A 27081-nucleotide genomic window follows, 5' to 3' on the forward strand; every position below is an offset into this window, starting at 1 on the left:
TTGGACAAATTGCCAGGATCTGTAAATCTCCAGTAGTGGATCCAGTGACATTTTTGGATCGAGACCCTCAGAGAGCAAGGCCAATTTGGTTTTTGTTTGACCATCTTCTGGGTTAGGAGCAGTGCATGCTTAAGGGAGCTTTAGTCATGATTCCTGTGCCTGAGTCTCTGGATCTAGCTCCTTGCAGCTGCTTTCATAGATCCCAGTCAGTGAATTTGAATTCTGTGCGTAGCACCCAACAAATGACATTTCTGCTTATTTGTTGGGGATTTTGGGGAGGCAGATTCCAGTCTCCCCATCACTTCTTCAGCGGGTTATTGGGGGTATTAACAGTGACAGTGTGCTGCATGCCTGTGTGTATATATTATTTTGCAAATCACTCTGTATGCACACTGTGATGTTTATATTTGCACTGTGATCTTTGTACTATAAAATTGGGACTAAGGAGGCAGAACAGTGCATTTTTTAAAAATGGAGGCACATTTCTTTATTAGCTCTGCATATAAATTATATCTCATTCTATGTACAGGATGTCAGTAGTCTGCTCCATAGTTGTATTTTCTCATCAAACGTGCCTGACTAGAACCTTTCACATGCAGAGGTCTTAATTACCAAGAGTCATTAGCCAGACATCTTTTTAATGAGCTAGATTAATCTGCTTTCAGGTCTCTAAAAGGAGTTTAATCAGTTTACCTTGTAACAAATGACATGAGCAGCTTTCTTCCCAAGCCTCTTCTTCTTGCAGAGGCCCTGTTATGAATTTTTTACAAGCAGAGATATGATTCATGGTCTCGCCATGGGGTTTGATGGGTTGCTCAATAATTAATGCTTTGTCCTGTTACAGAAGGCAGTTTTCACTAAACAAAGATAGGAAGCCACAGTGATTTGGAGAAAGTAATCTTTTATCTTACGGTGAAAAATCTTTCAAGTTGCCAATAAAAATTCTATTTGCCAAATCAAAGTTGTGTTCTACAGATTTAAAGGATAGATATTTTTCTTGTTATAGTGCTTTTTCTTAAAGGCCAGACTTGGGCCAATAAGGTTTTCTGAAGAAGTGTACATGCACACGAAAGCTCATACCAAAAGCAAACTTAGTTGGTCTCTAAGGTGCTACTGGAAGGAATTTTTTCATTTTGTTTCGACTATGGCAGACCAACATGGCTACCTACCTGTAACTAAGATTTTCTTAGAATATGGTCAGTGTTTTCATTTAATTTTGACACATTGTCTAGAATATCAAAATGTGTGTTTTTTTTTTAATCCTGAAAGAGGAATTCATCTTTGGCTTCTATAGCCCCAAGAGGCTGTAGTGAGGTTAAAGCCAGAAGGATAAAGTGTAATTAAAAATTCAAATGAAAAGTACAGGGCAAAGCAGGTTTTTTAAAGTCCTTGAAACTACCAGGCAGAAGTGACTATGCCAAAAGCAACCTTGAACAGTATGGTTTTTATAAGGAGTCTAGAACCATCATCAAGAAAGAGCCAGCCAAGCTTCCCAGGGCAATTCACAGTCTTGGAATCATGAATGAGATGTGTGTCATACCCACCAACTGTTCAGGTGGTGGTGAAATTTGTAGCAGATCCTCTATTGAAAACCTGAGCAGAAGGATAGGATCGTGGGAGGATTGCATTTTAAGTATCCTGATGCCAAACAATTGAAGGCTTTAAAGGTCATAGCCAACATTCTGAATTGGGCTTGGAGATGGACCAGGGACCAATTTAGATGGTACATAATTCACCAAGACAGGTTACCAATCAGTGTGTAAGAGCAACCAGATCTGCAAAAGCAATCCTGGCCCCAGACACACCTTAGACATTTAGAGCAAAGCAAAGCTGGATCCATGCACACTCCCAAACTGCGAACCTAGTTCTTAGAGTATTGTTCAACCCCATCCAAAGTGGGTATCAATTAGTCCCAACCATACAGTAGTGCCGCTAAGTAATTTTTAGACTCTGTTTTGCTAGTCTTAAGAGCCCTCATTTTAAATGCTAGTGTGTTGTTCCTTTACCAACTTCAAAGTGTCATAAGCCAGTCCTCCTGCATTTGGGGGCTCCCCTCATTCTGCCCTGGACTTCTGCTCCCATATCCTTCCCTGATATCAACACTCCAAACAAACTTCACATTTTAAAAGTTCAGGCCACTCACACATTAAAGAAAAGTACTATCTTCTCCTTGTGTTTCTAACAGAAGTTAATTAGAGAAAGATGTGGCTAAAGGACATTTGTATTTTTTATTTTTTTTAAAGCCAGAAGCTAAAAGATAAATGAAAAGGAGCTAATATGCAGTAGCACATTACAACAGAGAGAGCATGCTGCTTGGAAATCACACATCTAGGAATGCTAAGTTTGAATAATCTTTTAAGGGGCTTGAAAAAGGTCAAAGAACAGCTGTTATGATTGTAAGTGTAAGCGGCGAAAGCAAACCAAGACCATCTCCAAGACCTGATGGGGTTAGGCTGCCATAAGTATTTTTTCATGTACAAATGAAGTTTGGTTTGTCCTGTTCTTTAGGAATATTAACACTCCGGAAGCGGGCTGCACGTTTTCTGCATAATTAGATTTAAAAATATAATCTTCAGACAATAAACAGTTGAAGGCTTGATTCTTTAGCCAGAGGAAAATACCCTATTCTAACCATTCAGTTCCAACTGCTTATTCACAGATGAATGTTCTAAAGCACTTGTTTTCCAGATGGCCTGCTCTCTCTTACTTCCTGCCCTCTAAAATAATAATCAAATAAAATTACTGTATGATCAGTTTGTTTATTGACTTTGCAACTGGCTAGTACCTACTGGCTTCCACACACTCGACATAAATCTAAAATTTAAATGAATGGATGTACTCAGCATTGAGATAGAGTGCTTTTGTTACCTTTTTTAGTTTTGAATCCATGGCTTTAAGGCAATTTGTTATGACTTGGATTAGTTTCCATTAGTTTCCATTCTTCAACAAAGAAGATTAATGAAATGATTGTTGGCAGGGCATTACAAAGAAATGTCTCACCACTTTCTATATATTTGAGTTGAATACAAAAACCATATTTAGCTGACATTTAAGCCCAGTAATTAGTCATAATTTACATTTCCTCTTTAGAGAACAGATATTGTAAAAAAGTGTGTGTGTTTTTGTGTGTGTGTGTGTACATGTGTACATGCTGGAGGAGCTGGTGTTTCTTTGGATTGTGCTCTATATGTGTGGGATAGCTTAATACAAAACTAAATAGTTTTGTTCAAATTCTGTTGAAATAATAATAATAATAATAATAATAATAATAATAATAATAATAGAATTTATATACTGCCCTATTGTTTTGTGTAAACCGCTTTGAGATTCTTGTTACAAGTGTGTGTGTGTGTGTGTGTGTGTAAACAAACAAACAAACACTGGATTTAGAGCATAGTTGTCAGAAGGGGTGACCATGCCTGTGATTCGCATCCAATTCTTGCACGAAATTAAAAATGTAGAGACTTTTCCTTTAAAAGGTTCCCTGTATGGAAGCTCCTGGATAGGTCTGCCTGAAATTCAAAAGGCTTTATCCTCTAAAAGAGGGGCTTCTTTGCATGCAGATTTCATCCACATGTGGAAAATAAAAGTTATACCCCTTTTGGATTTCCCTCTTGCAGTCAGTGGTGGTGAAACAGCTTCAGATTTAAAAGTTCAGATTTTGGCCTGAATAACAAATCAAATTGGGAGACCACAAAGTGGATTCAAAACAGATCTGAAATGTGCTATTTCCACATACCTCAGATACAGGTGAATGTTGTGGTCACTGCACACCTTTAGCCTTTATGTTGGTAGGGTTGTTGTTGTTGTTATTCCATTGTAGTTTGAATATGGAAAAGTTGCATTCTCCTTCATTACATAGTTGTCACTTTTGGTTTTTGGTTTTTCTGATGGAAATATTGGTTAAATATTGAATGATCTATATTGACAGGATCTATAGCAGTCTCAGGATAGAATCATAACTGAATAGAATCCATTGGGATGTTGTGGCCTTTAAATGTAGCAAAGCTACGTATATGGGAGCCACATGGCACAGTGCAGATTCTACTATAGTCTACTGCCCACATACTGGTGTTACTTAAATGCTACTAGTAGCAAAATGTAGTTAGGTACTATGCTAAAGGTTCCATTTATTGCTTATTAAACTGAAATAGATTTCTGTGTCACTTGTAGTAAAAATGTAACCCTTTATTTTTGCTTTTTATTTCTCAGTCTGTGGGATGATGGAATTATTGACCCGGCTGATACAAGACTGGTTTTGGGTCTCAGCCTGAGTGCTGCACTCAATGCGCCCACCCAGAAGACAGAGTTTGGAGTTTTCCGAATGTGATTTGGATGGTCTGGCAGTGGCACCTCTGGATTATTAATATGATTTTAATTAACAAATCGAAAAATAAAATGGACTAAAAGAATCAGTATATCAAATAAAGATTTGTTCAATACTGTAGTTGGGTTTTATTGTTATGCATATTGAAATCAGGCTTCATATGATATTGCTGTAATAATTAGACAGGTAATTGTGGCATTTTTGTAAAAAAAAAAAAACAGGAACAATTGATTAAATAATTGAAATTGGATCCACAAGTATCTTCCCCATAACATTCAAATTTGAATCTAAGGCATATAAGTGATTCAGAAGCTAGACAGCTCATACATCTTCATTAGTTTAATTTAAATAGCCAGGCATCACACACACCTTTATATATTTCAGTTAACTAAAATGAGCCGTAATAATGAGTAGGTAAGAAAGAACAAAGCCGTATATCTTATTTCCTGTACAGTCATTATATTTCTCTCGCAGATGTTATTTTGTCCCCATTGTTACTCTCCTCCTTTGGTGCCCCACCTGTAACGTACAGGGTGACATTCAGTGATGTCTTGCCACTTGCCCAATGGAAATATGCTTGCACAATGGGAATTGCAGTTTCTTCCCCCCTCCACCAGCCCCCATGTGCCCCTCCCAAATTATTTGGTGGGGGGAGAGAAAGAAGAAGCCCCACCCTGTATAAATGAACACCTGCTTCCACTATGTTGGGTCTCACCCACAGCATTTAATAGCAGAAAAGACTTGACTCCAACAAAGATTAATTGCCTTTACGGGAGGAATTTGAGATAATACACTAAAACCAACGGGAGCTGCTTGCTTCTTGGCATTTTTAAACCTTGTATCTTACTCCATAGCATAGTCCATAGCAAGGCAATCTGTTCCAAGACGCAGCTGTTAGTCCAAATGTGTTCAGGCAGAATTTAAATGAAACTAGATTTACTACATTGTTATCTAATTGTAATCCTCCCCAAGTTACATACTCAAATAATTAATGTTTCTTTGGAAGGCAAAAGTGTGCCCTGTGGAAATATGCTTGCTGCACTGAGAAAGGCAAGGAATGATGCCCAGTGGATTGCCGGATGATGTGCCAATGACTTCTGGCTAAAGCTGGGTCAGAGCATTCAACTCCTGTTGACATTGGCAACACTCGCAAAATATGTGAAGGCATGAAGAAAGCCTTTGAGCCAACAATCGGGAAACCTGCACTGCTGTAAACCTTGCTGGGAGAGAGCATCACAGACCACAGCAAGCAGATGAAGTGATGGGCAGAGCACTCTCAAGGACTGTACTCCTGGGGAAACATGGTCTCTGACACAGCAATCAACAGCAGCCAGACTCTGCCTGTCTTGGAAGAGCTAGATGTCCTTCCCTTGACAAGCTGAAAAACACCATCAACTTTCAGGCATCATCATCATAATAATAATAATAATAATAATAATAATAATAATAATAATTTATTTATGCCCCGCCCATCTGGCTGGGTTTCCCCAGCCACTGGGCGGCTTCCAACCAAATATTAAAAACAATACAGCATCAGACATTAAAAACTTCCCTAAACAGGGCCTTCTTCAGTTGTCTTTTAAAAGTAAAATAGTTTTTTATTGCCTTGAAATCTGTTGGGAGGGAATTCCACAGGGCAGGCACCACAACCGAGAAGGCTCTCTGCCTGATTCCCTGTAGGCTCACTTATCGCAGTGAGGGAACCGCCAGAAGGCCCTCAGCAGGCATGTTGTGAAACCCCAGGAAAAGATGGAATCCCAACAAAAGTGCTGAAAACTCAATTCCTTCTCTACAGCTTCCTCTTGCGGTGTTCAGAGCAAGGCATTGTGACCCTCTACATACTTGAACAAAGGTGACCACCATCACCAACAGCTACAATGAAATCTCCCTGCTGTGTACTGTGGGGCAAGTGTAGTTCTCAACAGATTACAGTCAGGTTACAACAGATTACAGCAGTGACAAGAGGAGGTATGACTACTGGGAGGAGAGCCAAGAAAAGAAACGCTATGGAGCATCTGCTGCAGCATAACCAGATGCCTTGATCTGCCCCAGTTGCAGATTGGTCTCTAGAGCCACAGCAGGTGCTGTAGCTCTCCAACCGGTCAATTGTACTGACTTCACCCCAAATGGTTCAGTCTTCCATTGTCTCCCGAGATAGATGGATGGCAACAAATAGGAGGACAGGGAGGTACCAACTGCCTTGAAGGAGGCAGTGATGCCTCCTCTCCTTGCCTTGACCAATGTTAACGGAAAAATCCGAGGGCTCCCTTGGACAAAAACAAAGACAGCAACCAGGATAACTTGGAGCAAAACAGCAGCCTGTAGGCTTGGCCTTTATTGAATACTGTCGCGACAGGACTCCCACCCACAACAAGATGAAGCAAAATAGAAGTCCAGAACAAAAGAAGACCCCAACTTTTATTAGTTACTAATCGCCCAAACTACACCCCTAAGACTACATCACAACTACATCACAAAAAAGAGAGGTTGAGGGAGGAGTTGTGGAGGTAACCAGAGTATCTTGTCACCTGGCTGGTTCCTCCTCTCCCCCTCCCCATGAGTCATTTCCAGAGGACAAAAGGGAGGTGGCAGTTTCATGCGCCCAGAGGGAAGATCAGATTGTCCTTTGTTCCAGTCCATGTTGAATCCACTCCCATATGCAAGTCCTTTGTGATCTGGATGGTCTTCTGTCTGGGACCATCAAGGTTGTCATGCCAACTGGGTAGGGCTCCTGTGTATGTGCTGGTATGGTTAAGGGATTATGGCCGTCCTGTATCAAACCATCCCCCTTTGATAGTCCTTCCTTCATGGAGTAAAAGAAAAGTGGACTGGTGTAAATTCGATGTATGGTTGATTTACTATGAATTTATAACAGAAACGTTGCGTATGTTGTGTGTGTGTGTGTGTCGTGTTTGTACAAACTGAATGATTGGGGGGGGGGGGTTCCTGCAACACCAAGAAGTGTTAAACAACTATTTCTTAACGGTCAATATCCTTTTTAGAGGCAAGGTGTTTGAGAGGGTCTGGCGGTGTAGCTTCTTGCATGGTTGAAGGAGACCTATTATCTGGATCCATTTCATTCTGGCTTCAGGAATGGATGGTCATGGCACTGAAACAGCCTTGGTTACCCTTGGTTGATGACATTTGTTACGAGAAAGGTGTGGGAGTGTGGCCCTGCTTGTTCTTGACTTCTCGGCAACTTTCAGTACAATTGGCCATAGTAACTTCTGGAAAGCCTTAGCAAGGTGGGACTTGGGGGCAGAACACTTCAGTGCTTCTGACCCTACTTCCCAGTATGGAAGTCGTTATAGAAAGGCAACTCTATGGGAGTTGTCCTGTAGTGTTGAACAGGGTTCCATCTTGTCTCCCATGCTATTTGATATCTTTCTGAAGCGACCGGCTGCTCTCATCAGGAAATTTGGTGTAATATGCAGATTTATTTTATTTTATTCAGAATATTTATATCTCACCTTTCCAACAGAATATCGCTCAAGGTGGCTAACAGTAAAAAGGAAAATCATCAACCTAGAGACTAAGATATGTTAAAAATACGTTGGTTCTTATGGTGAGAGGCGGTCCTTTCTATTGGGATCCTGAACCACACAAGACTTTATAGGTCAAAAGCAGCACATAGAATTGGGTCATCTTTCCTATTATAAGCACTTTCTTCTGGGCTGCAGACAGTGCCTCATAGAACTATTTGCCAGATTACCGGTACTTGTCCTTTAGTTGCAGGGACTGGGAAGACTACTTTCTGACCCCAGGCCTCTGCTGCAGAATTAAATCCTTAGCTTGCCCACAGAGAGTGGTAATTACATCCCTTCTTGAGCTGGGAATAATTCATCAATAATCTTGAGATGTAGATAATGAAAAAGGATGCATTTCTACAGACTTCATACCTTGCAAATGTTACCTCCTGGTTGCTTATTATAAGATGTAGGAAATTATTAATTTTCACTGTGTTGTTGTCATAAACATATGTAGTCTTGACTCTCACGCTGGGGTTTTGTTTGGGGTTTTTTGCAGGGAGGAGGGGGTTGTTATTGATAGTATTTTTTATATCTTTATACTATGGCTTATGTGGAAATTGTTCAATTTGGTTGTGTACTTTTTGATATTTTAATTGTTTGTGACTACTTTTGTTAGTTATGTAATTATTTTCCTGTTGCAAGTTGCCTTGAGCATGACTTTAGCTATGGAAAGGTGGCATACAAATAAAATTATGTATATTAGGTAACATTTGGTTTTATTCATTGAGAGTGCATTAAAATTATTAAGGAGCTAGACCTGCTATGGCTGAGGAACAGAAGCAATTCCTCTGGGGGAGAGTACAAGGGATAGTATCATAGGGTCACAGAGTGGACCCATTAAAAATAATAGTCTTGTTAGTTGTGGCTAACTTAAATAATTTATTTCAATGCCCTACTCAAGTAGGACTTAGCTGAATACATCCCAAGTTGCATCTGCACATGAGAGTCTAAAACTCAGGGCTGTTTTTCAGCTGGAACTCACTGGAACTCAGTTCTGGCACCTCAGATGGGAGCCATTGCCATTATCAGAGAACAAGGGAGACATTCAGGCTGAGTTCTGGCACCTCTTTTTCTAGAAAAATAGCACTGCCTAAGAACATGGGCAGTTCTTGATAGAACTGGTTATTTTGTGTGAGTCATATAAGTGAGATGTGATTTAAGTGCTTGTTTTAAAATTACTAAGCATTACACAGTTAATGAGATAAGTGAGACCTAATCTATAATAGCAATTTATTTTGAAGTCCATAGTTGAGCAGTCATTGCAGTTTCTAAATGTTACATTCACAACCAAGCCTTAAAGCAGCTTACCTACACCACCTCAACTCTATCCTGTTTTATAAATTGTACAACCAACAATCCAAAATGATTGGAAACATGTGCCCTTCCAAAAGTGGAGTACAACTCTCAGCAGAAGTCACGGTCCTAGCTTGGTGATAGTGGTTAAGAGTGGTGGACTCGTAACATGGCGAACTGGGTTTGCTTCCCTGCTCTTCCACATGCAGCTGCTGGGTGACCTTGGGCTAGTCACACTTCTCTGAAGTCTCTCAGCCTCACTCACCTCACAGAGTGTTTGTTGCGGGGAAGGAAGGGAAAGGAGATTGTTAGCTGCTTTGAGACTCCTTAAGGGGAGTGAAAGGCAGGATATCAAGTCCAAACTCTTCTTCTCTTCTATTTAGATGCTTACAAAAGACAGCTTTGTTTACAAAAGCTTTCCCTGAAGTGTAACTCAGTCATTTATGGAAAAATCAATTTTACATTTCATGAAATGTTTTTGTTGTTTTTTGAATTTTGTATGGATAGTTCTATTGTTACAGAATTTGTTGGACTGATTTTCTCGTTCTTGGAGATTGTGCTTCTGTGTTTTACTATGTTTTTACCCTGGACATGATCTTGATGGCTCTATGCCATGAAGCTGTTTATAAATTTGTTTAATAATGATAATAATAAAATTTCTGATCATGGACTATGTAGGCTGGGGTTGGTGAGAGTTGGAGTCCAAAAATATCTGACCACAGCCTCCCTATCCCTGACCTACACCAAAATCCATTTTAAACAACATATTATAAACATGCAGGATACAGACTGCTCTGTAGCACATACAGTTTTCATTTGTAACAAGAGAAATGTTAGACTGAAAGCCTAGAGCCACCATGACCATTTTCCTTGGCATAATGACAGCTGCATAATGTAGACTGCAAAGTTATTCCTCCTCCCTTCATCCTGTTGTGTAAATTCAGGTCTGGTTGAAATGTGGTCTTTGTGCTGTGGTTGCTGCCTCTTCTAGTTAGCTCCTGTGCTCTACTGGCATCATTTTGAGTTCTGCACCACATTCATTATTGGAATCATATGGATATTTCACCTGCCGGTGTCAGCAGCCCTGACACTAGGAAAGGAGGCAGGAGCAGAACCATGAACCATATGATGTGGAACGTTAAACCTTAGTGCCATAACATGGAAGCCATCCACGAGAGTGACAGTCACTCTACAAAGGTAACATTCAGATTACATCCAACATTAACTAGCTTTCCCAGATAGAATAGCTACATAAAATGGAGAGGGAGGACCAATGATCTGAACTCGCACGAAGGAACTGCTTCCTATGTTCAGTCAACTGCTTTCTTATATGTTTTCTCCGGGGCAACATGTTTGGTGCCCTCATTATCAGCTTTTTGATGCCAGGCTAAGGCATTTCTTTTGCCCATATACTTCAGTATGATCAAGCCTCTTTTGTGATGCTCAACTTTGGGTCTGGGGCTATCCTTTTCATACGACTCCTGGGATGAGAAATTTTGTTCACTGTGTTTTGTTTCCTTCTTGTTATCTGGTTCCTAACTGGTTTAATTAGTCTTGCGTTTTATGTTGTTTGGAGACTTCTTTTGTGTAAGGACAACATAATAAAAAAACACAGATATTATATGTCAACATTTTAGACGCTCCCAGGTACCTTCTGACCATGCACAGTGATACTAAGTTGGATCATACTCATGTCCATGAGGAACACGTTGCATTAGAAATAGGAGTTGTTTCTGTCTCCGGAAGGAGGCCCGTCACTGCGCTTTACCCTAAGTGCACCCTTCCTCCCCCCTCCTTTTCTTTTTGTCTTGCGTCTTCTTCTTGCTCTCGTCCACCCTGGAGGAAATTGAGCTAATCGCCCAACTCATCCGTCATCCACCTTGCAGTCCCCGCCTCCCCCCACCCCACATCAGCACCCGCGCCAGGACTGACGTATCGCAGAGCAAGCAGTTCTGTCAACAGGTGCCCCCAGCCAGCTGTATAAAGAGGGCTCCGCGAGGAGCAGCGTTTTCATTTCAGCACCATGGAGAGCTACCGGCTGCTCGCTTTGCTGGGCGCCGCGGTGCTGCTGCTGGTGGGCGTCAAAGGGCAGGAGGAAACGGAGCTCCAGCCCCGAGGCTTGGACATCTACTCCACGATGGAGGACACGTCTCACGAGAAGGAGCTGGTAGGTCCTACAGAAGGGAAGGGTGTGCATGGGCAGGGCGGGGGCCACCCAGAAAGCGTGCTCGGATCGCGCGTAAAATCTCTCGCTTAGCTGGATGGCTCCCTTTGCTCGGCAGAGGTCGAAGTCTCGGGGAAACTTCGCCACAGTTAAGAGCAGGGAGGTGATCTAGCGACTGAGGTGGAGCTGAAGCTCGAGGAGGAAGGCGCTCAAGGAGGGCGTCCCATCTCGTGGCGCCCTCGGGCAGCGCAGCGCGTGTCCGAGAGAGGCAGGGGTTTGCTTGCGCGATCCACTGACGGGGCGCTTTGTGTGTCCGCAGATCGAGGCGCTGCAGGAAGTTCTGGAGAAGCTGAAAAGCAAGCGGCTCCCGCATTACGAGAAGAAGTATGGCCAAGTCCCCATGGTGAGTTGGCTTCCCATCCCATCGCGCTGAGAGGGGAAAGGGCAGCTTTCGAAGGAGAAAGTTGTCCGGAGAGGGGCTAGAGGAAGTGGCGGGGTGTGTGTGTGTGGTCAAGACAGGGCTGGGGCTGTCAATCTGGATTCTGGAAATTGAGCAATTCCTCCGGACGTCAGCGTGGTTGACTGGTTCTCATCCTGGCGTCCCCCACTTAATTTGAAATCGGGACTTGGGAGTCCACACCTCTCAGAACTTTTGCAGGTTGTTGCTCTTTCACGCAATTGCTGTGATTCCAAGAGTTCTGAGCTCTCCCTGCCGTATTAATCCATTAGGTATTACAAGGCTGCAGTCCCCAATTACACAGACCTGGGAGTAAATCCCATTAAATTTACTTCTGAGTAGACATGATTGAACTTGGAGCAAGTTTTGGAAGTAAATCCTGGTGAAGATCCAAGAGGGTTCCTCTTTTCAAAATGGAGTGTAAGGTTGCAGTCTTAGTTTCTTCGCATATTTTGTTATATCCTATCATCTAAAATTGATGTGGAACTTGGAGCACATTAAAAAAAAATCCTTCTGAATAGCCGATAAGAAATTGGTCATTGATTTCAGCTGAGGACTAGATTTCACTTACCCCTTGCTATATTAAGGTATTAGAAGATGACTTTCTATTGCACTGGGAGACAAAATTCCTTAATGTTATCAATATTTGAATTTCCAGTTTGAGTTTTGAGTGGATTCTCATATAAGTAGGGTTTCAGTTTTCGATCTGTACTTGAAATGTTTGGCAGCAATATGTGTGCTTTGGTCAAAACAGTTATTTGCTTGTGATCTTTTATTACTTACCTGGAAGGAAGCACCACAGAAAACAATGGGACTTACTTCTGAGTTGACATATACAGGATTGCTAATTCAAATACTGTACTGCATGCTTCCATTATTAATCAACAAATATCCCTAAGGGAAGTATGCTTGTGGGCTTTTTGATGAGGGCTAGAGATTTTAATGTGGTTTTCTAAATGCTCCAATACTGGTATCCGTGTTTCCAGATGGGTGCTTACTGTGGGATCACTGCTCCTCATGCAAGTAGCTGTTGGTTTTGTTGTTGTTTTGTTATTTTTGCAGCACCTACACATGATCATTGGCCTCAAAGTGCCAGTAAAAAACAGAAAACAAAGACCTGTTTGCAAATTAAGCCCCATTCTGGAAGCCCCCTAATCTGAAGTTGAGCAAACCAATTCTCCCACTCATTCGTTCTCCTGTTAGGATATTGGGATAGGAGAATATTTAAATCCTCAAAAAGTAAAGCTCAGGTGTTGAAAAATTAGTAGAAATGGCACAGTAGCCATTTATGTTCTTCTGCATGGTGACTTCCTTTGTCTAACTGTTGGTTACTCTCAACAACAGTGCGATGCTGGAGAGCAGTGTGCCGTGCGGAAAGGATCCAGGATCGGGAAGCTGTGTGACTGCCCCAGAGGAACATCTTGTAACACTTTTCTCTTGAAGTGCTTGTAAAGAAATGCCCCTCCCTCGACCATTGGAGTACAGAGAAAGATCCAGTTTCGCCTTGCCTGAAGGATCATACCTGTGACACCGAGGCGGGTGGGGTGGGGTGGAGTATCCATCACACACACACACACACAGAAAAAAAAGGAAACAGTTATATTTAACTGTTGCCAGGGCATTACCTTTTAGGATGTCTGACATTTTTCTGTCCCGCCATTTCTTCTCCATCTTGCCGTTTGATTTTCTTCCTTGTGTCCATCTTCATTCTTTCCATGCATCTGTATCTCTGTGCAAAGAAGCTCAAATGATATTTTGAAATTAGTATTTTTGTATGTGGAATGTCCTCATGACAACTAGATCTAGGGAGCGTCCGTTAACCTGTCTACCTTCTTTGCAGCCAATGGCCCGAGAGACAGGACATGTGGGAGGTTGCAACACATAAACAATAAATGGGACAGTGTCTGTTAATACCTTTTTCATTAAAGCGCACCAAGGAAAATGTGTAAACAAAGGCATCACTCCAAAGCACCCTGTGGGCCAATCCTTTTGTCTCTGTTTGGTAATGCCTTTACCCCGTGCCTGCACCTTTTTTGGTGGGCAGCCAAATTCTTGAATAAAATAAAATAAAAAGCAATGGAAGCTAATTGTAACTGCATGCTAGGATTCTAGGTGCAATTAGAAACTAGGAATGATTTTTCTTGACCAAGTGTGCAATGGATCAGCCTGTGGTGTTGCCATTTCAAAGGACAAGTGTATGTAATAGTAACTGCATTGCAAACATGTCACTATGTTGACTTCATGTTAAACAACTTCAGCGAGTGAATCTGTACTGATTAGCCACTCGTGTTATTTCATGTTTGCTTCTTGGTTACTAAATTCACGTGGTATGAAAACAGTCCTACTTTGAAAACGGTGCGGCAGGCTTCAAAATTTGAAATAATTGGAAGAAATGCTTAATATGTAGCCAAATTACCGGTAGGTTTTGAAGAAGCCACAAGGGAAAAGAAAGGAATATTGCTCAAATCTTCCTCTGTATAAACTCCAGTTGTTGGGTCTTCCTTTCTCAACAGTGAAAAAGCATACAGGTTCAAGGAGAACAAGGGTCTTCTTCAAATTGACCAAAATGTCTAGGCTTTTACCAACAGTTTTACTTGTAAGAAAGCATTGTTAATGGATGTATCCACTTGGGATTGTTTTAGAGACCCAGAGCATGGATTTGGTGCAGTTACAAACAGCATGACCATTGTGCACATCTCTGACCATTGTGCTGACCAAGTCTTGGCAAGAGATTGAAAAGAATAGGTCAAGGCATCCTAAACTCCAAGTAGCTCGCATTAAAGATGTAGGAGTTACTGAATCAAGGTGGGTACCACAGCACTAAAAATAACAACAATGTTGTACAAATTTCTATTAAATATGGAACACCTTCCATTTTTAGGCACCATTTCTCACACACCTTATGTTGTGTGGAATGGATGGTAGCTGTTGCAGAATAGATCAGGGTCCAGAACTGTGAGACTGAGTGTTCAGTGGAAGAGTTCTAATGTTTAGAAGCACATGAAACAGAATACTTCTGTACTTCTGTAACAATGTACAGCTCACATATGTAGATGTTTTTCAGTAATGTCCCATTGTGTTCAAATCCTTTATTTGATTGTTAATAAAAATCATTGTTACAAAGTCCTTCTTCAGTGTAGTCCTTCTTCTTTTAGTATCGTCAGACATTTGGGGATTTTTTTAATACTCGGGCATTTTGGGTTAAGCGGTTGCAAATTCTTTTTCACCAGCACAAACGTATGCATACATGACCGTGTGAATAGCAAAGCTGAAGCCTTGGCAATAAAGTCATCAGAATTTGTTAAGGTAAACCGGAAATTTGAAGGACTGGTGCCTTTGTTTGGATAGATATTGTCAGCAAGATTAACCTGATGCTCTACCGTGATGCTCCTACCACCAGCTACAGTTATTAAATGGTTAATATTTTGGAAAATAGGGGATGGCCCAAATGCACTGGTATCTAAGAGGTGTCTTGGGGTAGATGGTCATATTATCAGGAGCACCTATGGAGCAATGTAGGACCCCGGGGTTTCGCCCAAAGTCACTGGTGATATTGTAGTACAAGTCTCATAAACACTTCCACACTCTCTTGCTTCCTGTGAAACATTGCAAGGATTCAAAGATGGCCACCTCTTAAATGTCTTGGACTGCCTCTGGGAAAATGGTGGAACAATGATGGCTTTATCATAATGCCCAGGGTATTTTAGTGTTAACGTGTGCTCAATAAATAACAAATAAAAAAGTACCATGCATTGGATTCAGACTATGTTAGTCACAGTTTGCACTGATCTCAGCGGCAAGAATGACTTGCTGTGCAATCCTAATCATGACTTCTGTGGAAGCAAATTACATAGTTTAAGTATTTGCTGTGTCAAGAAGTTATTTCTTTTGTCCATCCTTAATCTTCCAACATTCAGCTTTGTTGAATGACCCCAAGGTTGGAAGCAAAGGAACGGTGAGAGGAACCAGCTAGGGAAACACCAAAGGAGGAAGACTCAGAGCCCAGACAGTGGTGGTGGGACAATGATGAGCAGTCGGGGGGGGGGGGGGAGGAGAAGACTGGGGAAAGGATGTGTCAGAAGCTGAAGAGGAAACCGGGCTTAGTGAGCTGGGAGGGTCTGGGCAGAGAGAAGTCCAGTATCAGAGGAAGAAACTGAAGCAGGTGAGTCGGAGGAGGGAGGTGAAGAGGCAGTGATGAGTCAGGCTGGTGAATAGTCACAGGTGCCTCCTTCCTGTTCCCTTCCCTTCCCCTCCATCTCCCAGAACCAGAAGAGGGCTGAAATGGGACCAGCAACAAGCTTCACGCAGGTGCAGTCTCTGATTGCTTGGAAAAAGCTCTGGAGAGGATCAGACATAGATGGCGGTGGGAAGGTGGGGACTTTCAGTCTTGGCAATGGGGTAAGACCTGCCGGGGATCAGCTGGTGTGCTTATTAGGCCTGACACTCAGCCCAATCTATGAAGATTGTGTTTTTGCTAATAAAGAGTTAACTCCAGCTGCCAGCTCACTCTTTGACGCAAGGTCTAAGAGTGGAAGAGAGGAAGCATCTCCTGGACCACTTCCCCCACACCGGGAAATAATTCCCATTGAATTCAATAGGAATGCATCTGAGTAGACATGGTTAGGAGTGCGCTGACAGTTTACATCCAACCTAATAATCTCTACTGTGTGGATACGCATTTAGAATAAATGATAGCGCAAGGGGTGGGCTGTGGAAATTGAGGAGCTGAAAATAATAAAGCTGCTATTTTATTGAACTAAAGAAACACAATTAAAAATAAAACCAGTTTGGAAAATAGGGATGTTATGTGCACTATATAAAGGGTGTCTGGATGTGAGCCTTCTCACCCTCCACTACTTCCTTGGCAGTGACAATGTACATATTTTGCTTCCTCCTCTGCAGTTTCTGGGTATCTTTTCCAGGAAGAAGGCTGTGCTGTCACCCAGCACAATGACACAGACAGTGGTGATTTAAGCACCATTGGATGATTTCAGCCTTTAATAGTTAATTCAATCTAGCGTTTGCAGGTTCCTTGCGTCAGTAATCTAACGGGTAACAACATTCCCCAGAATAATCAGCAAGTGTGACAATAGGGTCTTGGGGTGTGTGTATGTAGTTTAAAATGGTTAGCATTCATTGGGATAACAATTCCATGTAGACACTGTGATTAGCGTAGGTTTGGCTATCATTGTCAAGTCTATCTGTGAGTGCTCAACTCTCAGTGCAGATTTAGATGTGCATGTACCAAATCAAAGTCAATTGTACTTTTTCTATGTGATTCCACACACACCGTGCATATAAAAAGAAGCTATGTTTCAGCACCAAAGAAGAAGAAGCAGCAGCTATGCACTTGCACCATATTAATCCTTGTAAGCCATTTGATAAATAAAATAAAATTTGATCTGCACTACACTATGAAGTAGGCAATTTATTAACAAGTATTTCACAAGACGATTACAATAAAACCATTTTTCATTTTTACCTCCCAAATAATTTGGTATCATCAGCAAACTGAGCCACCTCACTGCTCACTGCTAACCCCTAACTCAAGCACTGGTCTCAATGGATTATTGAGGATCTCCACTTCTCACATTTGTTCACTGACAAAACTGTCTAACTATTCATAGTTTTGGCTTCCTGTTTTCTAACTCAGGTCAACTATCAATTTACTCTATGACTTAACCTTTGGGAAGTTCAAAAAGATGTACATGGTATCACCAGATAGTCACTTCTGCTAAGATCCTGGACCTCAGACACTTTCACACTTATCAGGGTTCTAGCCACTTGGGGTAGGGTGGGGTGCCTATTTAGTCAGAAGTGAATCCTATTGAGTACAATGGGGTTTACTCCCATATTGTGTACAGGATTGCATACTAAACCGGCTGACTTCGGGGTGGGGGGGAGAGAAATAAGAATTTGATTTTCTCTTATTAAATAGGATTCTAAGCCCAGAGGAAGTGGAATGTAAAAATACCTACATGTTGTTTTTATTGTGTTCTCAGTTCCACACTTGACAGCATTAGACTGTCACTTTTTGCCAGATAGACACACTTCTTTCTATTTCAGGACAGTATTCACTCCTCCGCCGGTGAGATTAAAAATAGTTGATACTTTTCTTTTCAGCGCATTTGACAAATGGTAGTCGACAGCAGTTGTTGTTGAGATGTTCAAAAAGGCCTAGAGAGGACAGGGGAGAAGCGCACGGCTCAGCATTTACAGTGGTACCTTGGGTTAAGTATTTAATTCGTTCCAGAGGTCTGTTCTTAACCTGAAACTGTTCTTAACCTGAAGCACCACTTTAGCTAATGGGGCCTCCCGCTGCTGCCGTGCTGCCGGAGCACGATTTCTGTTCTCCTCCTGAAGCAAAGTTCTTAACCCGAGGTACTGTACTATTTCTGGGTTAGTGGAGTCTGTAACCTGAAGCGTATGTAACCTGAAGCATATGTAACCCGAAGTACCACTGTATATCTCAGACAGAAGCACCTACACCTTTGATCACTTCTACTCACTCAGGGGCTGTGATAAACGGTTTCCCTGAGCATAAGACAGTTTGCTTTTAAAAAGAAGGGGTGTGGTGGTGGCAGTTTAAGAACAGTGCTGCAGTACAGTGGTACCTCGGGTTACAGACACTTCAGGTTACAGACGCTTCAGGTTACAGACTCCGCTAACCCAGAAATAGTGCTTCAGGTTAAGAACAGTTTCAGGTTAAGAACAAACCTCCAGAATGAATTAAGTTCTTAACCCGAGGTACCACTGTATATAAAAAGGAAAAGATCCACACTGAATACTCTTTTTGTAATGTAATCCTGAGAACTGCCCAGACTTCACAATTGTAAGACGAGTCTACTGGATCATGCCAATGGCTTTTCTAGACCACCACCCTGTTCTCATAGCGGTCAGCCAGTTGCCTGTGGGAAATGTACACACTGCTGCATCACAACTGCATATCACCTATCACTATGACTTGGAGACTTGTCTTATTTGATATGCACTAGCACCATGTGTGTTCACTGCTTTGGATAACTGAATAGGATATCTGAAGAAAGGCGAATGTTTATTAGAGTAGTAGTAAGCACATCAATTTAACACACAGCATCAAGTGTGCACTCACCTGCTCACCTTCCAATGTACCCCACTGTCTGCCAGCAATGCTCTTCTGTATTTTGTGTAGGACACCCAGGCCAGTCTCAACACACAAAAATAAACGGGCACAAATCTGAAAGTAGAAATGGCAATATCCAAAATCCAGTGAAGACACATTTTGACCTCCTAGCGCATTTCATAATGGACTTTAATGTGGCCACCCTCCACTTTAAAGGGAGACTTGCATCTGAAACTGCTGAAGTACATTTTAGCAAGAGGTTCTCCATTCTGTCTCTGCTCTCACCTGGTTGCCAGTGGTTTCCTTCTCAACACTGGGGTCTGGTGTTGTGACCATCAGATGGTCTGCAAAGAGCCCTAATTATAGGTTCTGCCTTTTATTTCCATTCCCTTGATGTCTGTGGCTGCTCGGATTCAGATTGCTAGGGGTTCCAGAGCCAGGATGATGAAGAAGGGAGACAGTGGGCATCCTTGTTTTGTGCCTCTTTGGATTGCTATGGTATTAGATTCCATACTGTTAGTCCTGCATTTTGCTGAGGCTTAGACACTTTGCCTCTTTGCCTCTGAAGATTTTTGTCTCTCTGCTGCTACCCAAAAGTGTGAGTCTGACTCCCTCTCCTGGTAATAAGAGAGATTAGCATTCACCTTAATGGGGCATGTGCAGCATTTTCTCATGCAAAGGCCAGCTGGAAAGGGTGGAGGTCCAGTGGATGACGCTCTGCTGCAGGCACACTTTTTAATTTTCATATTGCAAAAATAGTTCTTCCATATCTAATGCTTTCAAAATAAGACATTTCGGTGCGAAGGATGATAGTCACAATTTACTGATGAAGGAAATTCTCTTTGTAATGAACTGTGCCCTTCTCTTCAGGTACAAATAACAATAATGCAAAATAGGGAGGGACTGATGTGACTATTTGAGCTTTCGATAGATGTTTTTATTGACCTCAGACAAGCTGCAATCAATCCTGAGGACAGCCAACCACCGTTTATAATTGCCTGTATTGATTAAGGACACAATCCTTTGCATCACTCAGCACTAGATGCTTGTTAATTAAAATTAAGTAAGGCTTGAGAACGAGAGAGGTAATGGAAGGTGGATACAGAGGAACAAGAGGCCATAAACTGCTCTAGGTTTGGGTTTTCCGGTGGACAACTCCATACAATACTTTTAGGAAATGGTGCTCCCTGTAGAGAGAGGCTCTGACACAGGAGGGGTAGATCTGCTGCATCCCATGGCCCCTGAGATGCTTTCTCAGGGAATGTAGAATAACAGCTTTCAGCTGTTAAACTTCGAATTTACATTTCAGTCCATCTTACATTGTGCTTCACTCTCCTGGTCCCAATGCTTCTTGTGAAACAGTAATATGACACTCAAGGATGCAGGTGGCGCTGTGGTAAACCACCGAGCCTCTTGGGCTTGCCAATTGTAAGATTGGCAGTCCGAATCCATGTGATGGGGTGAGCTGTCATTGCTTTGTCCCAGCTCCTGCCAATGTAGCAGTTCAAAAACATACCAGCGTGAGTAGATAAATAGGTACCACTGTGGCGGGGGAAAACATACCAGCGTGAGTAGATAAATAGGTACCACTGTGGTGGGAAGGCAAATGGTGTTCCGTGTGCTCTGGCTTCGGTCTTGGTGTCTTGTTGCACTAGATATGGTTTAGTCACACTGGCCACATGACCTGGAAAAGCTGTCTGCAGACAAATGCAACTCCTTCGGTCTGAAAGTGGAGATGAGCACCACACCTGTAATGGTTATGGGGGTTGCTTGTGCGTAAGTTGCCGCCACTCCTGGCTAGGTTGCCTGGTTAAATCTTTTCTGTCTGGACAGCCCTTCACTTCGTGGCTGTTTCAGTCGCTAGCAGAATCCGTCAGTGGGCGTTTCTTGAACCTCTTCCAGCAAAGAAGTTCTTTGACGCCAAGTCTCCGCCTACTCTCCCTGCACGGAAGTCTTCTGCACAGGGTGGGTGTGGGCAGCGGAGGACCCGTGCTCTCCCCGCTGGTCTCCGGCGAGGAGTCCTGCAGCCCCCTCGCCGATTCCCCCATCTGCCCCCCTTTATCCCTGGTGTTACGCTGATTTCCTTCCCCAGCCGATGAGCTGCCTCTCTCCCTGCTGGGCCCTTCTCCAGCATCGCTTGGGAGCCTTGCCTCCACCTCTAGCTCCGATTGCAGTTCCCTGACAACACCCCATAGCCGAATTTGACTGGGCTTAACTATCAGGATGTCCCTTACCTTTATCTTTACATATGACACATTCACCAACCTGTAGTTATTCTGCTACTTCTAACCCATTATTCTGTGATTTTTCAGACTCATTTTAGGACACCCCACCACCACCACTACCTTTATTTCATTGCCCTTCCACTGCTGGTTTCTAAGTGTGATTATGAATGTTACTGGTGGGAATGACTTCAATCCTGCAGAACTGGTTTAAATTCTAACACTTTGCTGTCCTTTCATGCCACTGAAAATCAGCCACCACCTTGCCTAATGATAGGGCTGGCCCTGGTTAGCGGCAAATATGCTGCAGCATTTTGTTGCAGGTCGCCACTTGCGCTGTCATGTCATGATCCTAGGAATCCAAGTGCCGAACTACACTTCCCAGGGTTCCTCTGGGGAGAAGGATTTGCTTTTAAAGCCAATTAAATTCAGAGTATAGAAATAAAATATACTTGTTCTTCCCCCTATAACCATAAGACATGCCCTTGCGGTCAGAACTGCTTTATATCCAAAACCCACTGCAAAACTGAAGACATGATGCTCTAATCCCTCAAGCAAGCAGTTTCTAAGGCAGCTGCTGGCATTAACAAATGGTTCTTTCCTGCCAGCGTATGAATGCCAGCTTTCTGGGGTTTTTTCTCAGTATTGCCACAAGGTTTCTGGGAAGCTGCTGCAGGATTCCTCTTCTACCCCCATCCATTGCCGGCATCAGTCACATTTCAGCAGTTGTTGCCAAGCAAGGTTTTATTTTAGTGCAGTCATTGTGCCTAAGGCTTTCTTGGCACATTGTTTTGTTTTGCAGAGTTTGTTTCCCTTAAGTGCATCTGTCTTTGCACCAGAGGAGGCAGCAACATCAGATGAGACTTTTCACCTCTGTGCGAATGCCATGAAACTCAGAAACAGCAGGTGGCAATGTTGATTTTGATGTCTCAGGGCGAACAATATACCTTTAAAAAATGTTAAGTGTTTTTTTTACTGTACACAAGCATTTCAATATCAGCATGCATAGTGGAGTGGAGCAACCCTTTCAGTGCTGGTTGTACTGCTGTTTATCTGGATGAGCCTGGGGAAGAGATTTGTGGTGAGGTCAGGTCTGAGTTGCTGCACTCCAACTTTCCAGGGCAGCCAAATTATAGGGACAGAAAAATTCAAAAGGTGCCCTTTAATTTTTGCCCCCTTGAGGGCTGTTCCCTCCTTGCCACTCCTGTGGGGTGTGCCCTGTTCCTGCCAGAGGCACCCAGGCTGTTTCCCCCTTCCCTGGTGTCACCCTGATGGCTCTTTGATGACTTTGGGAAAGAGGAGACCTACTCAGAAAATGTTGGCTAGCTGTGACCACTGAGCAGGACCTGCAGCTGTGCCACTTTCACTACTCCGCATTGGGCCAGCCTGGGAGCAGCTCACTTTGGACTGGAATTCTGTAGGGCAAAACCCCCACTGTGTGTTGGGGGTAGGGATGGAAGAGAAATCCAATTATGTTTGCATTTAAAAGCAAACTTTCCAGATTCATACTGTCAGGGCTGGAGTCAGATGCAGGTCAGCAATAAAGGAAGCAGATCTCCGTTGTCAGTGAAGTTAACTCTTTATTCAAGGAAATGAACATACAACTTGCCCTTGTGGTCTCAGCAACACTCCCCCAAAGGTCTTGCCCCTATGGAGCAGTTGCCAGAACTGAAGGTCCCTGCCTTCCACCCTCTCTAAGGCTCCTTCTCTCCTGGGTGTTTCGCAGTCTCAAACTGCATCTGCACACCTCTGACCTCTGTTCTGTTCTTTTCATTTCTCTGTGAGTTCTTGGAGACCAGTGGGGAGGAGAGCTTATTGCAGTAAGAGAGGAAGATTCCTTGGATTCTTCAGCAGTCCTTTGACCAACCCCCTCCTCTGCTCCAGCCTTGGAGTCTGAACTGCTCCCTATCACAGGCTCTTCCTGCTCACTAAACCCTGTTGCCCCTTCAGCCTCTGACACCTGCTCCCAATCTTCTCCTTCTAACCTCCCAGTCAGTTTAGAGGAAAAGCAAATAAGAGGTAACATGATAGAACTTAGAAAAGTATGCATGGAATGGAGAAAGTGGATAGAGAGTTAAAAAAAGAAGAAGAATTATTCCTCTCTCATAACTCTAGAACACTTGGACACCCATTGAAGGTGAATGTTGGAAGATTCAGGACAGAAAAAAGAAAGTACCTCTTCACATAGTGCAGTTAAACTATGGAATTCACTGCCACTGGAAGTAGTGATGGCCACTAGCTTGGATGACTTTATAAAAGAAGATTAGACAAATTCAGGGAGAAGAAGGTTATTGAAGGCTACTAGCCATGATGGCTCTGCTCTGCTTCCGCAGTTGGAGCCACAAATGCTTCTGAATACCAGTTGCTGGAAACCACAGGATGGGGAGAGGTCCCTTGTGCTTGAATCCTGCTTGCTGGTTTCCCACAGGCATCTAGCTGGCCATTGTGAGAACAGGATGCTGGACTAGATGGGTCATTGGCCTCATCCAGCAGGTTCTCTTATGCTTATGTTTACAGAGATGGAACCCAAGGTATGCATATCTTCTATTCTCCATTTGCCTATGGAGTCCTGTCTCCACTCTCTCCTCTCAGTTGTCAGTTAAGGTCCCCCAGGGATAGTTAAACTAACTTTCACCTGACCACTCTATCAAACACATTGCAGTGCACATTACGATACAAATAGCAAAATACATTCTACAATATGCTTTAAAACAAAGTTTAATTATTTATTAATCACAGTCTGATTATTTTTCTGAAGGGGGAGGGAAGAACAAAAACTTTCCAAAGGCATGCTGGGACATGTAGCTCTTTTCCTTTTAACCGGCAATAGATGATGTGAGCTGGAAAATAAAGGATGGTAACAGTAGCTTCCTTAGGCAGGGCCAGCCCACCCATGAGGCAGACTGAAGCAGGTGCCTCAGGCAGTGGAACCCCATGCAGGTGTCCTACCTGACCACCAGGGTTGTGTAGAGTCAGCGGCTTCTGGTGAGAACTGGTGAGACTCCACTAAATGAGGTTTCGGCTGGGGGCGAGGCGATGGCTAGGGCAGGGGCATTCATTTCAGTCATTGTACCTGAACAGGGATATTTGCACAAACCAATCTGTTGAGAGCCAGTGTGGTGTAGTGGTTAAGAGCAGTAGTCTCGTAATCTGGGGAACCGGGTTCCCGTCTCCACTCCTCCACATGCAGCTGCTGGGTGACCTTGGGCCAGTCACACTTCTCCGAAGTCTCTCAGCCCCACTCACCTCACAGAGTGTTTGTTGTGGGGGAGGAAGGGAAAGGAGAATGTTAGCCGTTTTGAGACTCCTTAAAGGGAGTGAAAGGTGGGATATCAAGTCCAAACTCTTCTTCTTCTTCTTCTTCTAAGGGGTCAATGAATAGAGATGCCCAATCATTCTAATGGTTGTCCAGACTAATGACCCATTTCAGTTCTTAGCCATGGAATACGTTTTCTGGCGAGCATCATTTATATAATTTTATTAACTGCCAATCAACACTTTGTTTACTGATACTGCCATCAGCGAGGAACCTGCAGTTTTCTTGAGTGGACCGATTTACTGCTTTTAGTAAGCAGTTAGCATACGCTAGCAAGTGAGTGCCTTTGGCTGTTATTCAGGCTGAGTCTGCCTGGTGGCAATCCCCTCATGCCACATATGCTTTGTTGCTCCCAAATGCTCTCAGCAGGTTTCATGGAAACCGATTTAGTGTAGTCAGTTTCCTTGACAAACCCCTGGGTCTTGATTCATGCAGCTTCACATCAGAAATCCCCTTTCTACGTCTTTGGAAGCAACTGAATTCAGGATGAAAGGTAGCCACTGGCACTTGGCGTTTTCAGAGGAGCAAGTCTTGTTTTAGAATAACAGTCTCGTTCTTCTCCCTTTCCCTAATTTGGGGGTTCTGTTTTGACAACCCCCAATGCAACATAGTCACATATGGACATGCATATGCAGGCAAGAGATCTGAAGGGTGAATAGCAGCTGGGTGCCTTCAGGGCAGCTTTAGATGGTAAAACAACTCTTGCCTACATGGTTTTTCCAGGCTGACGACACTCATTGTACACAAACATATGTGCAAACTGTAATCTAGAGGTTGGCTTGATCTGGGCAGAAAGGATGCAAGAGTCTGTGAAATAAACAAAGAAGGTGGTGAAATGATCAGCGCAATCCTATACCATAGCTGTCAAAGTTTTCCTTTTTTAAAAGGGAAATTCCCTTATTCCGAATAGGATTCCTCGCAAGAAAAGGGAAAAGTTGACAGCTATGTCCTATACTAGGGACACGAGTGGCACTGTGGGTTAAACCACAGAGCCTAGGACTTGCCAATCAGAAGGTCGGCGGTTCGAATCCCCGCAACAGGGTGAGCTTCCGTTGCTCGGTCCCTGCTCCTGCCAACCTAGCAGTTTGAAAGCACGTCAAAGTGCAAATAGATAAATAGGTACCGCTCTGGCAAGAAGGTAAATGGCGTTTCCGTGCACTGCTCTGGTTCACCAGAAGCAGATTAGTCATGCTAGCCACATGACCCGGAAGCTGTACGCCGGCTCCCTCGGCCAATAAAGCGAGTTGAGTGTCGCAACCCCAGAGTCGGCCACAACTGGACCTAATGGTCAGGGGTCCCTTTACCTTTACTATGTCCTATACTTGTGTACTCAGAAGTGAGCCCAACTGAATTCAATGGGACTTACTCCCAGCAAAGTGTGCCAACCCTTTTAGGCCCATGAGCACATTTGCAAACTGTGGTAGGCACCACACACAAACTTCAGCCATGCATACACCACAACCATGCACATATACACACACTGCAATGACACCTGTACACTCCCACACTCCACTAACAATAAGGCTTGAAAAATCACATTTCCTCCCCGCCACAAGCCTAATTAGGGATGATCTAAGGCCACTTGACCACCAATATTTTTGCTGTATATATGAGTGAAGACAGGAATCTTCTTGCTGGTCTAGATTTAGATATTTTGGAAGTCGGTTCAATCTCTGAGCAAATCGCAAGCCCATGATGAAAGCTTTTTAACTTGCCTGATCTATAAGAAAGAACAGTTCTGATTTTATTGATCACCTTGCGGATATTAAAACGTTTACAGTTGCTTTTTATAGCTGTGTTGATCAATACTGCCAAAATGCAATGCCTATTAATGCTTTATGATGTGCTCTTCAAATTTACTTTGAGAGAGAATTTATGTTACAAAATGAAATAGAGATATGGACATTTTGGCTGTGTGCACACGAGCAGCTTGAAAATGCAGAGGTTTCACCCCCCCCCCCGCATTTCAGTTCACTTTCTTTCATTGCTGTACTTCACCTGACACATTTTACCTGATTTCTTTTCCCACTCCAAACCCCAATCAGTGGTGGACTTTGGGCTCTTAGATTTCAGCAGTGCCCTATGCAACACTAAAATTTGGCACCCCCTGCCTGTCTTGCTCCATTCTACAGCATTGCTTTGGTGCCCCCTGCAGCGTGGCGCCACCCCAACACTGCCTCTGCCCCAATTCACTGAAGCTTTGATCTGTCCATGTGCAACAGCCGTCTGATGTGTACATACCTCAGATTAACCATGGCTTCCATTTTCTAATTGGATGGATGCTGCTTTGAGGGAGATCGCATCAAATAGAAGTATTTCTCAAGAAGCTGCAGGATACAGATGGATCCATCACTAAAACATCCTTTCGTATAGATCAGGCGAGTTAAAAAAAGCTTTCGACATGAGCTCGTAGTTTTTTTGATGACGGAAAGACCTACAAAAACATCTAAATCTACCTCTGTGAGAAGGGTCCTTTCTTCACTCATGCGTACAGCAAAGGTGATGACCGTCAGGCAACCTTAGGGCAAGTCCCATTTTGACAGCAGAAAAGTTCAGCCAATACTGCAAGGAAAGGCATAACCGGCAAAGTGTGAGGTGTGATGTTTAGCATAATATAGAGGGATCGTGGCTTCAGAAAGCAGAGGTGGGAGCACACTGGAGCTAGAGTAA

General features: G+C 43.1%; 2 protein-coding genes across 2 annotated transcripts in view; both read left to right on the forward strand.

The window, feature by feature from the left end:
- The window catches only part of MCCC2 (methylcrotonyl-CoA carboxylase subunit 2), a 33552-nt gene extending 29105 nt beyond the window's left edge, over positions 1–4447 (forward strand). The window contains exon 17 of the mRNA XM_081929406.1: positions 4213–4447. Coding sequence (XP_081785532.1) covers positions 4213–4330 — 118 coding nt within the window. The 3' untranslated portion in view covers positions 4331–4447. The remainder of the gene's footprint in view (positions 1–4212) is intronic.
- A 6632-nt stretch (positions 4448–11079) lies between these two features.
- Positions 11080–14897, forward strand: CARTPT (CART prepropeptide). The gene is made up of 3 exons (XM_081930273.1): positions 11080–11317; positions 11634–11717; positions 13116–14897. Exons 1-3 carry the CDS (start codon positions 11174–11176, stop codon positions 13221–13223), a joined length of 336 nt encoding a protein of 111 aa, XP_081786399.1. The 5' UTR covers positions 11080–11173; the 3' UTR covers positions 13224–14897.
- The last annotated feature ends 12184 nt before the right edge of the window (positions 14898–27081 follow it).

The sequence above is a fragment of the Podarcis melisellensis genome (assembly GCF_964234715.1).
Source record: "Podarcis melisellensis genome assembly, chromosome: 11".
NCBI classification, from domain to species: Eukaryota; Metazoa; Chordata; class Lepidosauria; order Squamata; family Lacertidae; genus Podarcis; species Podarcis melisellensis.